This window comes from Oratosquilla oratoria, chromosome 5, assembly GCF_046742065.1.
Source record: "Oratosquilla oratoria isolate Oo_2021 chromosome 5, ASM4674206v1, whole genome shotgun sequence".
NCBI classification, from domain to species: Eukaryota; Metazoa; Arthropoda; class Malacostraca; order Stomatopoda; family Squillidae; genus Oratosquilla; species Oratosquilla oratoria.
Window position 1 is genome coordinate 38195065 of NC_134781.1, and position 22412 is coordinate 38217476.

At 39.8% G+C, this 22412-nt stretch overlaps 1 protein-coding gene across 6 annotated transcripts in view; it reads left to right on the forward strand.

The window, feature by feature from the left end:
* The window catches only part of Ars2 (arsenic resistance protein 2), a 314986-nt gene that overhangs the window by 144825 nt on the left and 147749 nt on the right, over positions 1 to 22412 (forward strand). For all 6 annotated transcript variants that reach the window (XR_012966393.1, XM_076185179.1, XM_076185183.1 and 3 more), the window contains exon 12: positions 14042 to 14227. Coding sequence is in view for 5 of the 6 variants with exons in the window: in XM_076185179.1 (XP_076041294.1) it covers positions 14042 to 14227 (186 nt within the window). In the remaining variant the exon portion in view is untranslated. The remainder of the gene's footprint in view (positions 1 to 14041; positions 14228 to 22412) is intronic.

The window sequence follows — 22412 nt, forward strand, 5'->3', positions numbered from 1 at the left end:
TCTTTGCACATTTTGTGAATACTCCCTTGAACCATCCCCATTCCTCCTTCACTCCCTCCCACTCCTCCCTCAGCTTCTTGTACTCCTTTTCCTTTTCATTTAAAGAGTTCACTCTAAGCACCTCCCTACCATTTGTCCTTTTCCTCTTTCTCCATCTATCCTCCACTCTCAACTTACCTTCCACCAAAAAATGATCTGATATTCCCCCACTCTCTCCCCTTATCATATGTATATCCTTAACTCTTCCCATTATATTCTTATCTACCACCACTTGGTCCATTAACACACTGTGTACCACCTTTCCATCCACCACCCTCTCCCATGTGTACTTATGCTTGACTTTCTTCAGAAACACTGTATTTGCTATCATCAACTCTCTAGACACATCTCCACCATCAACTCTCCACAATACTTTCCTGGAACTCCACATTTCCCAACCACTCCATCAATTGGTTCATTTCCTACCCTAGCATTAAGGTCTCCCAATACAACTACATTGATGTTCCCCCTAATCCCTCCATGCTTTCATTTAAATCTATCCAAAAAGCCTCCCTTTCTTCTACACTCTTCTCACTACCAGGCCCATATGCACTCACAAAAATCCACATCTCCTTTCCCAATTTCACCATCCACATTATCCTTGAGGAAACCTTCTTCCACTCCACTACACGTTTACCTATCTCTTCAGTTACTAGTATAGCCACCCCTTCTCTCCCGTGCCCTCTCTTCACTCTTGATAACCTCCCACTTACACTTCCAAACTCACACTTGCCCTTCCCTCTCAACTTAGTTTCACTCAAAGCCAACACATCCATCTTTCTTCTCACAAACATACTACCTATCTCTTCCCTTTTACTCTCATTTGTACCACATGCACACACATTAAATGACCCAAACCTTAGGGTGCTGGTTGGAAAACTCCTAGACCCTCTTATGCCTTTACTTTTGTTTTAGGAATGTCCCCTTTGCGGTACAGGGAGAAGGGTGCCTGCTCCCAATCCCCGTCCCGTTTTTCTCACCTCTTACGATCCAAGTGGAAACACTTGATGGCAGTATTCTTTTCCCCCCACCACAGGGTATACGAAACAGTGAAATGAAATTCAGAGAAATGGTACAGGACAGCAACAAGGGGTTGGGGGACAGTATAACGGAGGGAATGGTTACACTGATAAGACCTAAACTAGAATATGCTGCAACACTATGAGCACCTCGCACAAAGAAAAACATAAGAAAATTAGAAAGAATCCAAAGAGCAGCGACAAAAATGGCACCAACACTGTCAAATCTGACGTACAAACAAATATTGGAGAAATTACATCTGTCAACACTGGAACAGAGAAGAGAAAGAGGTGATTTGTTGACCATTTACAGAATTATGAAAAGGATGGAAATTCTCAATATAGACGACTTAAAATGAGACAGAAGAGAAACAAGAGGACATGAAAAGAAACTAAAGAAGTACTGATACAAAGGAGACCTGGAAAAGAATAACTTCCCACGTAGAGTGATTGATGTCTGGAACAAACTAAATGGAGAAATAGTGAGTGCCAAATTTATACACAATTTTAAGAATAAACTGGATGCGGAAAGATACGAAAACGGGACACTGAGCATTGCTCTCGTCCCGTAAAATACAACTAGGTAAATACATTCAAACTCCTCTCTTCCTCTCTTATGTTCCATGTTTCTGCCACATACAGTGATGTTGGCACAATCACTCCTTCACACAATCTCCTCTTGGTATTCATTCCCAAATGTCTATTCCTTATTACACTTTTTAATCCACCAAGGCATTTACTTGCTTCTCACAATCTACATTCTACCTCCACCCCTCCCTTTCCTGCCACATTCGCATCCAAGTATCTAAAACTATCCACTTCCAGTTGCTCTCCCTTAATGCTCACTTCCAGTCTGCTGCCACTTTCACTCCTTGTACATCTCATCACCTTACTTTTACCACATTTATCTTCAACTACCTCTGATCCTACTACAAGTGCAGTGTCATTTGCAAACAACAACTGGCTCACCTCCCACTTTTCTCCATTTTCTTAGATCATATCCAATCCCTGACCCACCACCCTTGCATTTACCTCTCACACCACCCCATCCATGTATAAGTTGAACATCCAGGGCGACATAACACATCCCTGACAAAGCCCCACCTTTACCTCAAACCACTCTCTCTCTCCATTTCTAATCTTGACACAAGCTCTACTACTCTCATAAAAACTCCTGACAGCTCCTAAAAGTTTTCCTCCTGACCCGTATATCTGCAAAACCTCCCATAGTGCCTTCCTGTCTACCCTGTCATAAGCCTTTTCCAGATCCATAAAAGCCCAAAAAACATCCTTACCTTTTCCTATAGCTTTCTCACATATTTGTCTTACCACAAAACTCTGATCTATGCAACCTCTACCTCTCCTAAATCCACACTGTTCCTCTCCAAATTCTCTCAATCAAGATCCTCCCATAAGCCTTCCCAACTACACTTAACAAGCTAATCCCTTTGAAACTACTACACTCACACTTGTCCCCTTTTCCCTTGTAGAGTGGAACTATACAGGCACTCAACCCTCTCTCCAACAAACATTAAATAACCTCACCAGCCAGTCCACCATCACTGTACCTCCTCTTTTTTTTTTTTTGACATTCTGCATGGCATCCATCCAGACCAGGTGCCATACTTGCTCTCATCATCTTAACAACTGCCTTCACTTCATTCTACTTTATTTCTCCTTCATGTTTGCTCACTCATCACTGTCATTTTCTTAACACTTCCCACAGCAACTATCTTTCCCCCCCTATCCTCCTTCACATTTAGTAACTCCCTAAAATACTCTGCCCATCTTCCTCTTGCTGCCTTCTCTTTCATTATCATCTAACTATCTGCACCTTTTACCCTTTCTTCTCTACTTGATTCGCCTTGAATCATGACATTTTTATCCAAAAATTGAATTTTAGATATGGGCATATTTGAATAATATAAACATTCTAAAAGCAAAATATGAATGACTTTTTCCTCCCCAGCGTAATGGAGGGAGTTTAAAGGGCCCGTGAGGCATGTCAATTTGAATGGATCACGCATGAATAGCCCCAGAATACAGACGCTCCTCTACTTATGTTCATTCGTTTTATGTTTTTTAGATTTTACGTTTGAACTGACTGTAAAAAAAAAGTTTTGTAAAAAGAATTTTTTGAATTTAGCACGCTCTCCGTAGTACAAGACGTTCAAACGATACTTACGCATGATGCTGCGTCCATTGTTTACATGGCACAAACGACAGACTGAACGTACCTTGCCTCCTCCTCCTCCCCCTCCTCCTTCTCCTCCCCCTCCTCCTTCTCCTCCACCATCTCACTTTAAGCACCACTGCCAAAGGTAAGTAAATTTGAATAAAACTCATTTAATTGAAATTATGTTGCTTGAATTTAATTTATTTGAAATTAATGTTATTATTTTACAATGTTATGTTTATAATTAATGATTTAGGGGTATTTTATAAGATACGGTAATAGAATTATGGATGTATAGTACAGTATGAACAGTCGTACATTACTGGAACGTACAGTAACAACTTTTGTTCATTTTCACATTACGTTCGGCTGTTCGGAACGTAACTAAAATGTAAGTTGAGGAGCATCTGTATATATAAATATGTTTTGTTTTTGCTTTTCTAATTCCATGAAATGGCTATTTTTTTTGTATGTCTGGCATCAGCATGTCTTCCTCTTTTATGTGGTGTGCACAGCACACTTCAAGCCTAAGTTACCCATCAAAAATCAGAGTGTATTGATGCATAAACACCTAACTGACTGTGGCAATATTGTGTTCCTGTGTCGCTGTTTGCCTTATTTCCTGGACATTACTACACTTACTAGATGTCGAATCATCAACTGCATCATGATGAAGAGGAAAACCAAGGAAAAGATGAAAAAATTGAGACAAAAGTGGAATGAAAGTTTGCTAGAAGGAGGCAAGGTGTGAGAAGAATTGGAGGAGGAACGCCACCACCTCGCGCGTCACCACCACCACCAACTCCACTGCCAACACCATCTCCACCACCAAATACCACCACACCTAACAATGCAGCTGACAAAGTGCTTTCTTCCAAATGAAGAGAAGAAGGTGAGGGAAATTCATGAGGAGGAAGAGAAAATTGCTGGCGAAGGAGAAACATAAAGGGCTGGGATCATGCCTGTGTAGGATCAAACACTTTTTTGGTAAGCTTTGTCATTGAGCAGAGGAAAGGCACTCATTGCTGGTAAAAATAAACCACTCTTCAATGATTTGACAAAGTGATGACACCCCAGCAGTGAGATTTTAAACCGGTAGAAGTGCAAAATCTTTAATTATGAAAAGAACCGCTTGGCGAGTAACAAATACATTTTAATGTAATATAGTAGATATGTATATATATATATATATATATGAAAATATTTACTGTCAATTTATTCAGTATACATTATATAATAATGTGTGTGAATATAATAAAAATCACACAATAAATAACAGAGATATACAATGCTGAAAACTTTAAATGCTCGTATCTCAAAACCACATATATTTGCAATTAAAGATATGCCAAAAACAATTCATCAATTGTAGCAGCCTGAAAATGCTTCTGGTAGTGTATAATAGGTATATCTGTATTCCCACGCCTTTTTTTTTTTTCTCGATATCTTGAAAAATAGAGCGATGGGCTCCATGTAAGTGGGAAAAAACGCAGAAAAAAGGGGTGACGTAAGTGACCATATGACACCTATATCTCACATATAGCGAATTTTTAAAAAGGCAGGCGTGAAAGTGTTTATAGGTACATACATATACCAAGGCTTTTTCCCCCTTACAAGGGAGGTAGCCAAAAAGGAAAAGACATAAAATCATTCCCACCCATTCCATCCCTGAATACACTCCACACCCCTCCACCCTCCCTCTCATCTTAGCACCTCCTGGATGATGGGTCATCCCTCCACCTTGTCCACTGCCCTGGGTCAGAAGCAGTGTCACAAGACACAGCACATCCACAGCAAGGCCGCTTCATTAAATCGGCGACCCCACCTCTCCGTCCCCCCATGCATAAAGGAGAAGACGGGGAGAAATCCCTTCAGGCTGTGTCAAAAATAGCTCACACATACTACCTCATCCCCCATTCCCCTGCCCATTCCACCTCATGCATCACAACATCATCCATATACAACCATTCTCCATTCACCCCTGTCTTCTGTCCTCTCCCGTCCTTCCTCAACAGACATTCCCCTCTTCCCCAAAGCCCCCATCACCCCATCCATCCACCTCATCCTAGGAATTCCCCTCTTCCCCAAAGCCCCCTTCACCCCATCCATCCACCTCATCCTAGGACGTCCCTTCATGTTTACTCCCTCCACATCTGCCTTCCATACCTCTTTTACTAGTCTTTCTTCACTCATTCTTTCCATGTGTCCAAACCATCCTAATACTCTTTCATCAACCCTATCTCCCAACCCCCTTTCCACCCCTGTTCTCCTCACCTCCTCATTTCTCACTCTATCCTAGTAACCCCCATCATACTTCTCAGACATCTCATCTCAAACACATTCAAACTCCTCTCTTCCTTTCTTATATTCCATGTTTCTGCCCCATATAGTGCTGTTGGCACAATCACTCCTTCATATAGTCTCCTCTTCGCATCCATTCCCAAATGTCTATTCCTCATTACACTTTTTAATCCACCAAGGCATTTACTCGCTTCTCTCAATCTACATTCTACCTCCACCTTCACTCCACCTTTTCCTGCCACATTTGCACCCAAGTATCTAAAACTATCCACTTCCTCCAGTCGCTCTCCCTTAATGCTCACTTCCAAACTACTGCCACTTTCACCCCTTGTACATCTCATCACCTTACTTTTACCCACATTTATCTTTAGCTTTCTTCTATCACACACTCTCCCAAACTATGTCACCAACTTCCTCAATCCCTCCTCCGATCCTGCCACAAGTGCAGTGTCGTCTGCAAACAACAGCTGGCTTACCTCCCACTTTTCTCCATTTTCTTTAACCATCTCCAATCCTTGACCCACTACCCTTACATTTACCTCTCGCACTACCCCATCCATGTATAAGTTGAACAGCCAGGGCGACATAACGCATCCTTGACGAAATCCCACCTTTACCTCAAACCATTCACACTCTCCATTTCTAATCCTGACACAAACTGTACTACTCTCATAAAAACTCTTGACAGCTCCTAAAAGCTTTCCTCCTATCCTGTATATCCGCAAAAACTCCCACAGTGCCTTTCTGTCTACCCTATCGTAAGCCTTTTCCAGTTCCATAAAGGCCCAAAAAACATCCTTCCCCTTTCCTTTAAGTATTACCATGAAAAAGCAGAAGTCTGTAGTACAAAAAATACAATGTATGTATTCAGTTACGTCAGAAAAAAGTTACGTCATAACTTTATGACGTCAAGATTTAGCAAGCTCTCGGGTTCGTAATATATTTCTACCTATATTTTAAACAAAACCTGACAGTTTCAAGTTCAAAGACTATAAACTTTTTTTTTTTTTTTTATGAATTTTTTTGTTAAGGTGTTCAGTCCCCCCTTAATCTCTTTCCAAAACATCCTTTTTTTTTTTTTTACTTTCAAAATTTCCTGTCATACTCCTACCCCATTTCACAACTGCTCTTCTCTTTGCCTCCTCTACCTTGTGCTTTACTTCTCTTTTCTTTGTACCTCTCATAAGACTCCCTTGTCCTATTTTGTAACCAATCTGTGAAAGCTCGCTTCTCTTCTACAACCTTCTTCGTTTCCTCATCACACCACTCACTACCTTTCCTTCTATTTCCTCCCATCCCTCTTGTTCCATACACCATCTTTGCACACTTAGTGACTCCCTTGAACCATCCCCATTCCTCCTCCACTCCTAGTTCTACTCTATCCTTCACTCCCTCCCATTCCTCTCATAGCTTCTTTTGTACTCCTCCTTTTCCTTCTCATTTAAAGAGTTCACTCTAAGCACCTCCCTACCTTTTGTCCTTTTCCACTTTCTCCATCTATCCTCCATTCTCAACTTACCTTCCACCAAAAAATGATCTGATATTCCCCCACTCTCTCCCCTTAGAACATGTACATCCTTAACTCTTCATATTATACTCCTAACTACCACTACATTGTCCAGTAATGCTATACCACCCTTCCATTCACCACCCTCTCCCATGTGTACTTATGCTTGACTTTCTTCAGAAACACTGTATTTGCTATCATCAACTCTCAAGACACATCTCCACCATCAACTCTCCACTACGATTCTTTCCTGGAACTCCACATTTCCCAACCACTCCGTCAGTTGGTTCATTTCCTACCCTAGCATTAAGGTCTTCCAATACTACTATATTGACATTCCTCCCTAATCTCTCTATGCACTCATTTAAATCTATCCAAAAAGCCTCCCTTTCTTCTACAGTCTTCTTGCTACCAGACCCATATGCACTTACAGAAACCAATATCTCCTTTCCCAGTTTCATCTTCATCCACATTAACCTTGAAACCTCCTTCCACTCCACTACACGTTTACCTATGTCTTCACGTACTAGTATAGCCACCCTTTCTCTTGAGCATCTTCTCTTCTCTCCTGAGAACCTCCCACTAACACTCCCAAACTCACACTTGCCCTTCCCTCTCAACTTAGTTTCAATCAAAGCCAACACATCCATCTTTCTTCTCACAAACATACTACCTATCTCTTCCCATTCACTCACATTTGTACCACATGCACGCACATTAAAAGACCCAAACCTTAGGGTGTTGGTTGGAAAACTCCTAGACCCTCTTATGCCTTTACTTTTTTTAGGAATGTCCCCTTTGTGGCTACAGGGAGAAAGATGCCTGGTTCCAATCCCTGTCCTGTTTTTCTCGCCTCTTACAATCCAAGTGGAAATACTTGGTGGCAGCATTCTTTTCCCCCACCACAGGGTAGGTGGAACAAGGAAATGAAATACAGAGAAATGGTACAGGACAGCAATAAGGGGTTGGGGGACAGCATAACTGAGGGACAGTAGCAGTATAATAAAAGTTTCATCATTTCATATGATCAGAGTCCTCCTCTATCACAGACAAAATGATGTGTGGTTCTGGTCCGTAGGGGCACCCCATATAGACCCTAAAGTACCAACTGCATGCTACTTTGCCATAACAGCATGCAGCTAATAACCCAGACAAGGAAGATCATGCACAACAAACCTGATCTGCTTCTATTCAAGACTAATAGAAATAATACAAGAAAGGGATGGATGGGTAGACTGTGCCTCTCTAGACCTACAAAAAGCATTTGATAAAGTACCACACAAAAAACTAATTAGAAAAATAGAATCAAAAGGTGGCATCAAAGGAAAATTATTGGAATGGATGGAAGACTTCCTGACTGGGAGAAAAATGAGGGTAGTAATTAGAGACAAATACTTGAATTGGGAAGAAATGATAAGTGGTGCCCCACAAGGTTCAGTATTGGCTCCAATCATGTTTGCCATATATATAAATGGCATGGATGAAGTAGTGGAGTGTTATATGAATTTCTTCACAGATGATGCAAAAATACTAAAGAAAGTAAGAACAGAGGAAGATTGTGAATCTTTAGTTAGACCTAGACAAATCTGGAAATGGACTCAAAAGTGGGAAGTAAACTTCAGTATCAACAAGAAGTGTAGTATAATGGAGTTTGGAAAAAGTAAAAATAGAATATCAAGAAATTATAAATTTGGTGAAGTAAAAAAAAAGTGAACTCGGAAAGAGACCTTAGAGTAATAATCAGCAAAGACATGACACCGAACAAACGTATCAATAAAATAGTTGGAGAAACCTTCAACCTATTAAGGTAAATGGAAATGGCATTTGATTACTTGGATGAGGAAATGATAAAAAAAAATATTAGTTACTCTAATAAGACCAAAACTGGAGTATGCAGCAACACTATGGACACCCAGTACTAAAAAGAATACAGTGAGACCTCTCATTAACGGACATTAATTAGCTGTGTTTGCAGTGTTTTCGCTGTATTTTCGGTGTTTTGGAGTGGTTTTTGGGTGGCATAGTGATTGCATGGACTAAACAACAGCACCAAAAACACCGAAAACACAGCTAATTAACGTCCATTAATGAGAGGTCCTACTGTATAAAGAAATTAGAAAGAATACAAAAAGCAACAATAAAGTTGGCACCAACTCTCTCCAAATTAGCATACGAACAAAGATTATCCAAACTAGAACTACCAACTCTGGAACAAAGAAGAGACTGTTTATAGAATCATGAAAAGAATGGAAATCCTAGATAGAGGTGTTTTATTAAAATGCAACAATGGAAATACAAGAGGACATGAAAAGAAACTCAAAAAGGATAACTATAGAAGAGATCGGGGGGGCTTCCCATATAAGAGTGGTGGATACCTTGAATAAATTAGATGTGGAAACTGTGTGCAAACACTATTCAAGGTTTTAAAAAAAAACTTCATGCTGAAAGATACAAAGATGGGTCACCATGAGCATAGCTCCCTTCCCGTATAATACAACTAGGTAAATACACACTCCACTCCCATTCACCTCCCTCCCTCTTATCTTGGCTCCTGGATGATGGGTCATTCCTACATCTCGCCCACTGACCTGGGTCAGAAGCAGTGTCGCAAGACAGCACATCCACAGCAAGGCTGCTTCATTAAATCGGTGACCCCCCCCCCTCCATTCCTTCATGCAGAAAAAGAGAAGACAGGGAGAAATCCTTTCAGGCTGCAAATTTTTTTTTTTTACATGTACCCCCTCACTCCTCATCCCCCACCCACTTCCTGTCATGCATCACAGCATCATCCATATACACCCATTCTCCAATTACCCCATCTTCTGTTTTCTCTCATCCTTCGTCAACAAACATTCCCCTCTTTCCCAATGCCCCTTTTACCCTCATCCATCTCTCTCAACCATGGTCGTCCCCACATGAATTAATCCAAACAAATGGACAAAAAATTAATGTACGTGTAATATATAGGCCAAAGACATCATTATCAGGCGACAAAACGTTTCAAGAGCTGTCTAGTTTCTGCAACCAAGACTTAATAATGGATGATTCAGATTTTACTGACATTGATAGATTTTCTCAGTGACAATTAGTTCAGCATGTAAAAGAGCCCACAAGACATGGAAATTTACTTGATCTATTGATCACCAGCCACAAAAGCATGATAGCCGATGTAGAAGTTTATGAAACTATTGCATGTAGTGATCACAACTTATGCTTAAAAAAAATTAAGAATAGATACTTGTGTATCTAAAATACCTGATTACAGTAAAGCTCAGTTCTTAGGACTGTCAGGAACTTCAGCCTTTAGATTGGGAGGCAAAATTAAGCGAAAGGCCTGTAGATCAGATATGGGAAATATTTCAAAATGCGCTTACAAAGATGATTCATACTTACATCCTGTTTAACCTCTTCACTACGGGGCACATTGCACGTCTGGCAGCATTAGCTGCCCGATGTGCGATGTTGCGTCATAATAATCGCATTATAAAAAATAAAGTCAGTGCTCAATCGTTCATTCTCTTTCACCCGTGTATTTTGATAACCATAGAAAACTGCTGAAGCCAGTTTAGAGAGAATGAAAATTACGTAGGTACGACTACAATAAATATAATCAAGATGGCGACGTCGGCAACATCGAGTACCCACTTGCTCCTCATGCCGCCTACGTAGGCGTCACCGTATGGAAGTGGTTAAGGACAGACAACCCCAAATCATACATATACATACATATACCAAAGGCTTTTTTCCCCCTTACACAGGAGGTAGCCGAAAGACAAGGCTAAACCACTTCAGTCCTGAAATCATTCTATGTTGGTATAAGCTGTCTTTAATTTTTTCCTTTCTCATCCTTTTCTGTCTACTTTGTAGGAGTGGATTTTATGCCTTTGTTTTTTAGCTACCTCCCTTGTAAATGAAACAAAGTTGAAAGATAGATTTGGGTTTGGGAGTGTGGTGGAAAGTGTCAGGAGTGATAAATATGCAAGGGGAGGAAGGAGTGGCTCTGTTGGTAATTGATGGGATAGGAAAGTGTGTGGTAGAGTGAAGGTAACAGTCTTCAAGGATTTTGTGGTCAAAGGTGAAACTGGGATGGGAGATGTTGGTTTTTATGAGTGTATATGGTCTTAGTAGAGAGAAAAGTTAGGAAATTTATGAATGTATATGGTCTTAGTAGATAGAAAAGTTAGGAGGAAAGGGAGGCCTTTTGAATCAGTTTAAATGAGTGCTTAGAGAGTTTTAGGAGGACTGTAACTAGTAGTGTTGAAGGTCTCAGTGCTTAAGTAGAAGATGAGCTAATAGATGGAGTAGTAGGAAAGTTTTGGGTGCCAGGTAGAAATTTTAGTGAAGAGATGATGGTGGAGATGTGTTTAGAAAGGGAATTGATCAGTGTTTAAAAAGATTGCCAAACATAAGTATTCATGGAAAAGGGTGGTGGATGGAAGGTAGGTTGATAGGGAATTAAGGTACTATAAAGGGCATTAAGGGACTATATATATCCAGAGGAAGGATTGGAAGAGTTTTAGACATTCATATTTTTAGGGAAGAGAGCAAAAGAGTGATCAATTTTTGGTAAAAGGGAAAGTGAGAGTGTAGGTAAAGGGTAGGAGGCAGAGAGGTGCTGAGATATACCATTGAATAAGAATAAAAAAGGGAAGGAACCAGAAGCTGAGAGAAGTGTGGGAGGTGGTGAGGAAAGGAAAGTAGTAGAAGAAGCAAGGGTGTATTTCAAAAAAGGAATTGACAGTGTGCAGAGATGGTATGTGGATGAGGAGGATGGGAGGGAACAGATTTGAAGTGGGAGGTGAGCCAGTTGTTTGTTGATGGCACTGCACTTGTGGCAGGGTCAGAGGAAGGATTAAGGGAGTTAGTGATGGAATTTGGGAAAGTATGGGGTAGGAGAAAGTTGAAGATAAATGTGGGTAAAAGTAAGGTGAGATGTACAAGGGTTCAGGATGGCAGTGAGTCTAAAAGGAGAGAGTCTGGAGGAAGTGAATAGCTTTAGGTATTTGTGGTCACTTTGTCAGGAAAGGGAGTGGAGGTGGAGGTAAGTTGTATATTGATTGGGGAATTAAAAAGTGATATGAGAAATAGACATCTAGGAATGGATGCAAAGATGAGGTGGAGATGAAATGTCTGAGAGATATGGTAAGGGTTACTAGGTTGGATCAAGTAAGAAACAAGGTGAGGAGGAGAGCAGGAGTGGAAAAGGAGATGGCAGATAGGGCTGATGAAAGATTATTGGGAGGTTTCAGAGACATGGAAGGAATGAGTGATGAAGGATAAGTAAAAGAGGTGTGGAAGGCAGAGGTGGGGGGAGTGAACTTGAGGGGACAACCAAGGATGAGATGGATGGATGGGGTGAATGGGGCATTGAGGAAGAGGGAGATGTTTGTTGAGCAAGGAAGGGAGTAGGCAGGAGATAGGTACTATGCAAGGAAGGGGTGGGGGATGGGGTGGTGGTGGTGGGGGTGGGTGCTTATGTGTGAATGATAGTTTTAACACAGTCCAAAGGGATTTCTCTCTGTCTTCTCTTTTTCTGTGTGAGGGGACAAAGAAGGGAGTCAATAATTAAGTGAAGCAGCCATGCTGTGGAGGTACTTTGTCTTGCTACATTGCTGCTGACCCAGAGCAGTGGGCAGGATACAGGGATAACTTGTCCATGAGTAGCTAAGATAAGATGGAGGAAAGGGTGGTGGATGGGAATGGAATGGGTGGAAGTAGGTATGTGCCTTTGACTTGGCTACCTCCTTCATAAGGGGGAAAATTATAGACTTAACAAAAACATCAGCCTTCCCACATGTTACCCAAAAAGTCCTCGGGTAATGGTAAGGGTAAGAGAAGGTGGTCTTTTGAAGCCTCCAGTCTCAATCCCCATGGGTGGTATTGCAGGCCCAGCTCCATTGCCTCCCAGGTTCCAAGTCTTGTTTCTCCACCCTATTTAGTTGCCATTTGTAACACTTTAGGGAAATATGGTTGCTGGATTCTTGTAACCTGCCACAAGATGATAAACGATTATATTTTGTCAACAATCACCAGTGCTACCCTTAGGGACAAGATGTTTGGAGGGCATCAGAAAAAAGAATTAGGAAAAGGTTATCAACATTCTTTTTTTAGTTTCCAACCATCAAAAAATACTATATAAATCTGCTCCATCCACAAGGTGTCACCAAAGTTCCTAACATACATATATCAAAGGCTTTTTTCCCCTTACAAGGGAAGTAGCCAAAAAACAAAGGTATAAAATCCACTCCCACTCATTCCATCCCCACATACTCCACTTCCATTCACCCCACCCCCCCCTCCCTCTTATATTGGCTCCCCCTGGATGATGGGTCATCCCTGCATCTCACCCACTACCATGGGTCAGAAACAGTGTCACAAGACACAGCACATCCACAGCAAGGCCGTTTCATTTAATTGGAGACCCTCCCCTCTCCATCTCCTCATGCAGAAAAAGAGAAGACAGAAATCCCTTTGGGCTGCATCAAATTGTTTTTCACACATATTCCCTCAACCCCCCATCCCCCACCCTCCCTTTCATGCATCACAGTATCATCCATACACATCCATTCTCTATTCACCCCTACCTTCTGTCTTCTCCTGTCCTTCCTCGACAGACATTTCCCTCTTTCCCAATGTCCCTTTTAGCCCATTCGTCCATCTCATCCTTGGTTGACCCCCCTCATGTTCACTCCTTCCACCTCTGCCTTCCACACCTCTTCACTCATTCTTTCCATGTGTCCAACCATCCCAATACTCTTTCATCAACCCTATCTCCCAATTCCCTTTTCACCCCCGTTCTCTTCCTCACCTAACATATTGACTGTAAAAATTATGCCGTCAACTAGTCAACTATGTGGATAGTATTAACTGAGTGCCTAAATTAAATAAATTTGTAATATATATGTATAAATTGATTATGAAGGTCTTGCTAACTAGATTTTATATATAGAAATATATTAGTGTGCATATTTTAATAATTTTTCAATCCTTTCCTTACAGCTGCGTGACTGTGAATTAGGTGCCATTGTTAATCGGGACCTTAGTCGACGCATTCGAACTGTGAATGGTATTACATCTCATAAAGCTGTAGTTCGTTCTGACATCAAATTGTCAGCCAAAATAATCCAGAATCTTGATTCTCGGTGGGGACTTTGGCATGACAAAGACAAAGGAGGAGATACTATGGTATGTGTTTCATATTTACCTAGTTGTATCTTACATGAAGGGGAGCTACGCTCATGGTGACCCACCTTTGTATATTGCAGTGTCAAGTTTGCTCTTAAATTTGTGTATGGTTTTTGCACACACTTTTGTCCAGTTTGTTCCAAGTGTCCATCACTCAGTGTGGAAAACTGTTCTTCAAATCTCTTCTATAACTCTCTTTTTTGAGTTTTTTTTTCCATGTCCTCTCGTTTTTCTCTTGTCCCAATTTAACAAGTCCTCTCTATCAAGTATTTCCATGCCCTTCATGATTCTATAGCTGGTCAGTAGGTTGCCTCTCTCTCTTCTTTGCTCCAAAGTCAGTAACTCCAATTTAGCAAGTTTTATGACAAGTTTGAAAGTGCAGGAGCCATTTTTGTGGTTGCTGTCTTTATTCTTTCAATTTTCTTTATATTATTTTTGGCACTAGGTAACCATAATGTCGCCACATATTCCTTGTTAGTGTAACTAATGTTTTTTAATAATTTCTTCATCCAAATAGGTAAATGCCACTTTTATTTATTTTAGCAAGTTATAGGATTCTCCGACAATTTTGTTTATCAGAGAACAAGTTGTTTGAGATAATTACTTCCAGATCTTTTTCAGGTCCCACTTTCTTGACCTGCTTAGTTCCAATTGTATATTGTCCTGATATTCTGTTTTTACTTTTTACGAACCCCATTATGTACACTTAATGTTGAAGTCAACTTCCCATTTCTGACTCCATTTCCAAACCTTGTCCAGGTCTCCCTGTAGTGGTTCGCAGTCCATTTTGGTTTTCATTTTCCTCAACAATTTAGCATTGTCTACAAAGAAGCTCACATGACATTCCACATCATCCATGTCATTCACATAAATAGTGAACATTATTGGAACCAATACAGATCCTTGCAGAACTCCACTAATCACCTCCCAACCTGAATATTTTTCTCTTAGTACTACTCTCACCTTTCTACCATTCAGGAAATCCTCCATCCAGTTTAGTAGGTTGCCTTGTATCCCTCTTATGTTTTCCAATTTTTTTAATATTTTTTTTGTGGTACTTTGTCAAAGGCTTTTTGTAAGTCCAAGAAAGCACAATCAGCTCATCCATCCCTTTCTTGTATTATATCTATTAGTCTTGAGTAAAAACAGATTAAATTTGTGGTGCATGATCTTCCCTGTCTGAGCCCAAATTGTCTTGGGTTTATTATATTATTTTCTTCCAGGTGTTTTACCTATCTATTTTTGATCATTTTCTCACAGATTTTGGCTACAATGCTTGTTAGTGAGACCGGTCTGTAACAGTTGGTTTTTCCTTGTTTCCTCTGTTATATATTGGTACAATGTTGGCATTCAATCTTCTGGTATTTTTCCTTCTTTAAGTGAGCAACTTATGTTATATATTTTGTCCATTAATTCTTCTTTACATTCTTTTAGTATCTAATTTGCAATTCTGTCTGGGTCATGCAATTTTCTAATATCAAGGTTTGTTAATTGATCCACTATTTCTTTTTGTGTTATTATTTCGCTCATCGGGGGAGATCACACTTCACTTCATCCCACTGATGTACTTTCTAGTGAAAACCGATTTGAAATGGTTATTCATGACATGGGCCATTTCTAGTGAAAACCAACTTGAAATGGTTATTCATGACATGGGCCATTTCTAGATCTTCTATGTATTCTGTATTTCCTTGGCATAGTTTCACCATTTCCTGTTGATGTTTAACTATAGAATAGTTTGGGTTGCTCTTTACATTTTTCTATGATATCTTTTTCATAGTTCCTTTTGTCCTCTCTTTGCACTTAAACATATTCATTTCTATAATATATATATATTTGCTTTTTCTCTCTCTCTCTCTCTCTCTCCATCTTTACCAAGCTTTGTCTCTTTATCTTTTGCCTCACTGCGTCTTCTGGATGGGGTAAAAGGAGCATTACAAAAGAGAGGAATGTCTGTTGAGGAAGGATGGGAGAGGACTACGGTAAATATAACAAAAGAAAAAATTAAAAGGTGTATAGACAAACTCAAAGTTAATAAAACACCAGGGCCTGACGGTTGGCATCCAAGAATCTTAAAGGAAATGAAAAATGAGATTGTTGTTCCATTAGAAATTATTTTCAAGAAATCCATCATATCCGGAGATGTCCCAAGAGAATGGAAGCTAGCTAACGTTACTCCCATATTCAAAAAAGGTGAAAAAAAGAAACCAAATAACTATAGGCCTATAAGTTTGACTTCAATCGTAGGAAAAATAATGGAAACTATCATCAGAGATGCTATCGAATATCATTTAGAAAGTAACCGTTTGATAAATGATAGCCAGCATGGTTTCAGACGGAAACGTTCTTGCGTGACTAACTTACTCGAATTCTACAACACAGTTATCTCGAATTATGACAAAAGAAACAATATAGATTTAATATATCTAGACTTTGCAAAAGCTTTTGATACCGTCCCATACGAAAGACTACTTACTAAATTAGCTTTGCATGGAATAAGTGGTAGCCTATTAGGTTGGACTAGTAATTGGTTGAATGGTCGAAAACAGAGAGTTGTTTTAAATGGAAAAACTTCTGGATGGAAAAGTGTTGCAAGCGGAGTTCCTCAGGGTTCCGTTCTTGGGCCACTTCTATTCATAGTATATATAAATGATATAGACCATGGACTAAAATCTACTGTTTCCAAATTTGCTGATGATACAAAACTGTGCGGAGTGGCAAATGATCACTCAAACCAATTAGATATTCAAGAAGATTTAGATCAATTACAGCAATGGTCTGAAAAGTGGCTAATGAAATTTAACACAAGTAAATGCAAGGTAATGCACATAGGTAAAAATAACAGTAAGTACGATTACAAGTTATTTGGAAATTCGTTAACAAAAGTGGATAGTGAAAAAGATCTCGGCGTAATTATCAGTAACGACCTCAAATCATCCAAGCAGTGTATTTCAGCCTCTGAGAAAGCAAATAAGATTCTGGGATTGATTGCGCGATCTTTTGATTTCAAAAGTCCATCACTCATTAACAAGCTATATAAATCGTTAGTTCATCCACATTTGGAATATGCTGTTTCCATATGGTCACCGAATCTCATTAAAGACATTGACAGACTGGAAAAAGTACAACGGCGAGCCACAAAACTGATTCCAAATATCAAAAATAAATCATACGAAAATCGACTAAAACACATGAATCTGTTTTCCCTAAAAAAGCGTAGACTCAGACTTGATACAGGTCTTTAAGATTTTAAAGGGAATGGACAACATCAAAAGTGACAAAATTTTCACATTGAATGAGAATCAGACAAGAAACAATGGTCTCAAACTATCCGGAAATAGATTCAATTTGGAAGTAGGTAGAAACAACTTTGCCAACCGTGTAGTTAATGAATGGAATAAACTTCCTGCACAGGTAGTGCTATGTAGTTCAGTTCGAAGCTTTAAGAATCATTTAGATAAATACCTAAGTAAGATGCTGTAATGATTATACTTTATGTTATATTATTTGTTTTTGTTTTGTTATCATTTGTCTGTCTGATTTTCATTTATTATTAGTTATATGTAAATTTATTATAATTTACTATTTACCTGTTTGTTTGTTATTCAACTATACCTATGCATTTATTTATGTATTTTATTTGTTATTTACATTATTATAGTTTTAATTTATTATTATGATTTTTTTTTTTTTTTTTTTTTTTTTTTTTTTTTTTCATCCGACCTAGATATGGATCAAAAGGTCTCCGCCTTTGTAATCCTTTGACAGAAGATAGGGGTGAATGGAGTAGGGTTGTGAATGGATGATGCTGTGATGCATGAGGGGGAGTGGGTGGGGGATGGGGGGGGTGAGGAAGTATGTATAAGAAATAATTTGATGCAGCCCAAAGGGATTTCTCCCAGTCTTCTCCTTTTCTGCATGAGGGGACAGAGGGGGGTCGTCGAATTAATGTAGCGGCCTTGCTGTGGATGTGCTGTGTCTTGCGACACTGCTTTTGACCCAGGGCAGTGGATAGGATGCAGGAATGACCCATCATCCAGGAGGTGCCAAGATGAGAGGGAGGGTGAAGGGGAGTGGAATATGTAGGGGATGGAATGGGTGGGAGTGATTTCTATGCCTTTTTGGCTAAGCCCCCCCCCCCTACCCCATGTAAGGAGGGAAAAAGCCTTTGGTATATTTATGTATGCATATTCCGTTGAACTAACATTTAACATAAACCCTCTCTTGTGAACACTACAACAAGATATGGATAAAAAGAGAAATGAGTGTTCAGGAATTACAAAAAGAGAAGACACTAAAAGATGAAGCTAAGAAAAAAAAACATGAAGAGAATGGAAACCAAAAGTAAGGAATTCTATTGGAGGGTAATCAACATGAGACTGAGAAAATGGTACATCAGAATGGGCAAAAAAAAATAAATAAATAAATAAAAGTGGCCTATAGTGACAGATTATTTTCAGGACTGAATGAACTAGATGATTACCTGTTAGATGAAAAACCAGACATAATGGGAATTGTGGAGACTAGATTAAGGGGTCCAATACCACCCAATAATGTTGGGCACAGGTTACACATTTACATATAAGTTGGCGACCCCCCCTCTTTCTAGTGATGCTAAAGATAGAAGAGACAAAGCCTGGAAAAGATACATACATACATATACCAAGGCTTTTTTCCCCTTACTAGGGAGGTAGCCAAAAAGGAAAAGGCATAAAATCATTCCCACCCATTTCATCCCTGAAAACACTCCACACCCCTCCACCCTCCCTCCCATCCACCCTCCCTCCCATCCACCCTCCCTCCCATCTTAGCACCTCCTAGATGACGGGTCATCCCTGCACCCTGTCCACTGCCCTGGGTCAGAAGCAGTGCCGCAAGACACAGCACATCCACAGCAAGGCCGCTTCATTAAATCGGCGACCCCCCCTCTCCATCCCCCCCATATTAAGGAGAGGACAAGGAGAAATCCCTTCGGGCTGCATCAAAATTTTGCTCACACACACTACCTCACCCCCCATTCCCCCGTCCATTCCACCTCATGCATCACAACATCTTCCATATACAACCATTCTCCATTCACCCGTCTTCTGTCCTCTCCCGTCCTTCCTCAACAGACATTCCCCTCTTCCCCAAAGCCCCCTTCACCCCATCCATCCATCTCATCCTAGGACGTCCCCTCATGTTCACTTCCTCCACATCTGCCTTACATACCTCCTTTACTAGTCTTTCTTCACTCATTCTTTCCATGTGTCCAAACCATCCTAATACTCTTTCATCAACCCTATCTCCCAACTCCCTTTCCACCCCTGTTCTCCTCCTCACCTCCTCATTTCTCACTCTATCTAGCCTAGTAACCCCCATCATACTTCTCAGACACTTCATCTCAAACACATTCAAGCTCCTTCTCTCTTCCTCTCTTATGTTCCATGTTTCTGCTCCATACAGTGATGTTGGCACAATCACTCCTTCATATAGTCTCCTCTTAGCATCCATTCCCAAATGTCTATTCCTCATTACACTTTTTAATCCACCAAGGCATTTACTCGCTTCTCTCAATCTACATTCTACCTCCACCTTTACTCCACCTTTTCCTGCCATATTTGCACCAAAGTATCTAAAACTATCCACTTCCTCCAGTTGCTCTCCCTTAATGCTCACTTCCAGACTACTGCCACTTTCACCCCTTGTACATCTCATCACCCACATTTATCTTCAGCTTTCTTCTATCACACACTCTCCCAAACTCTGTCACCAACTTCCTCAATCCCTCCTCCGATCCTGCCACAAGCGCAGTGTCGTCCGCAAGCAACAGCTGGTTCACCTCCCACTTTTCTCCATTTTCTTTAACCATCTCCAATCCCTGACCCACTACCCTTGCATTTACCTCTCGCACTACCCCATTCATGTATAAGTTGAACAGCCAGGGTGACATAACGCATCCTTGACGAAATCCCACCTTCACCTCAAACCACTCGCTCTCTCCATTTCTAATCCTGACACAAGCTCTACTACTCTCATAAAAACTCTTGACAGCTCTGAGAAGCTTTCCTCCTATCCTGTATATCCGCAGAACCTCCCACAGTGCCTTTCTGTCTACCCTGTCGTAAGCCTTTTCCAGATCCATAAAGGCCCAAAAAACATCCTTCCCCTTTCCTATAGCTTTCTCGCATATCTGTCTTGCCACAAAAATCTGATCTACACAACCTCTACCTGTCCTAAATCCACACTGTTCCTCACCAATTACTCCCTCTGTTCCTCTCCTAATCCTCTCAATCAAGATCCTCCCATAAGCCTTCCCAACTACACTTAACAAGCTGTAAATAACAAATAAAATACATAAATAATTGCATAGGTATAGTTAAATAATAAACAAACAGGTAAATAGTAAATAATAATAAATTGACATATAACTAATAATAAATGAAAATCAGACAGACAAATTATAACAAAACAAAAACAAATAATATAAGATAAATTATAATCATTACAGCATCTTACTTAGGTATTTATCTAACTGATTCTTAAAGCTTCGAACTGAACTACATAGCACTACCTGTGCAGGAAGTTTATTCCATTCATTTACTACACGGTTGGCAAAGTTGTTTCTACCTACTTCCAAATTGAATCTATTTCCGGATAGTTTGAGACCATTGTTTCTTGTCTGATTCTCATTCAATGTGAAAATTTTGTCACTTTTGATGTTGTCCATTCCCTTTAAAATCTTAAAGACCTGTATCAAGTCACCTCTGAGTCTACGCTTTTTTAGGGAAAACAGATTCATGTGTTTTAGTCGATTTTCGTATGATTTATTTTTGATATTTGGAATCAGTTTTGTGGCTCGCCGTTGTACTTTTTCCAGTCTGTCAATGTCTTTAATGAGATTCGGTGACCACACAGAAACAGCATATTCCAAATGTGGACGAACTAACGATTTATATAGCTTGTTAATGAGTGATGGACAATCAAAAGATCGCGTAATCAGTCCCAGAATCTTATTTGCTTTCTCAGAAGCTGAAATACACTGCTTGGATGATTTGAGGTCGTTACTGATAATTACGCCGAGATCTTTTTCACTATCCACTTTTGTTAACGAATTACCAAATAACTTGTAATCGTACTTACTGTTATTTTTACCTATGTGCATTACCTTGCATTTACTTGTGTTAAATTTCATTAGCCACTTTTCAGACCATTGCTGTAATTTATCTAAATCTTCTTGAATACCTAATTGGTTTGAGTGATCATTTGCCACTCCGCACAGTTTTGTATCATCAGCAAATTTGGAAACAGTAGATTTTAGTCCATGGTCTATATCATTTATATATACTATGAATAGGAGTGGCCCAAGAACGGAACCCTGAGGAACTCCACTTGCAACACTTTTCCATCCAGAAGTTTTTCCATTTAAAACAACTCTCTGTTTTCGACCATTCAACCAATTACTAGTCCAACCTAATAGGCTACCACTTATTCCATGCAAAGCTAATTTAGTAAGTAGTCTTTCGTATGGGACGGTATCAAAAGCTTTTGCAAAGTCTAGATATACTAAATCTATATTTTTTCTTTTGTCATAATTCGAGATAACTGTGTTGTAGAATTCGAGTAAGTTAGTTACGCAAGAACGTTTCCGTCTGAAACCATGCTGGCTATCATTTATCAAACGGTTACTTTCTAAATGATGTTCGATAGCATCTCTGATGATAGTTTCCATTATTTTTCCTACGATTGAAGTCAAACTTATAGGCCTATAGTTATTTGGTTTCTTTTTATCACCTTTTTTGAATATAGGAGTAACGTTAGCTAGCTTCCATTCTCTTGGGACAACTCCGGATATGATGGATTTCTTGAAAATAATTTCTAATGGAACAACAATCTCATTTTTCATTTCCTTTAAGATTCTTGGATGCCAACCGTCAGGGCCTGGTGTTTTATTAACTTTGAGTTTGTCTATACACCTTTTAATTTTTTCTTTTGTTATATTTACCGTAGTGAGTAAGTTTACCCCAGACTTTTCACAGGTTTCAGTTTGGAATTCACTTTGAGGTGTTTCGTTTACGAATACCGAGCTAAAATAATTGTTTAAGATATTACACATTCCTTCATTTGAATATTCAAGTTGACCGTCAGCAGATAATAGTGGACCAATGTGATTCCTAACAACCTTTTTATCTCTAATGTAACTATA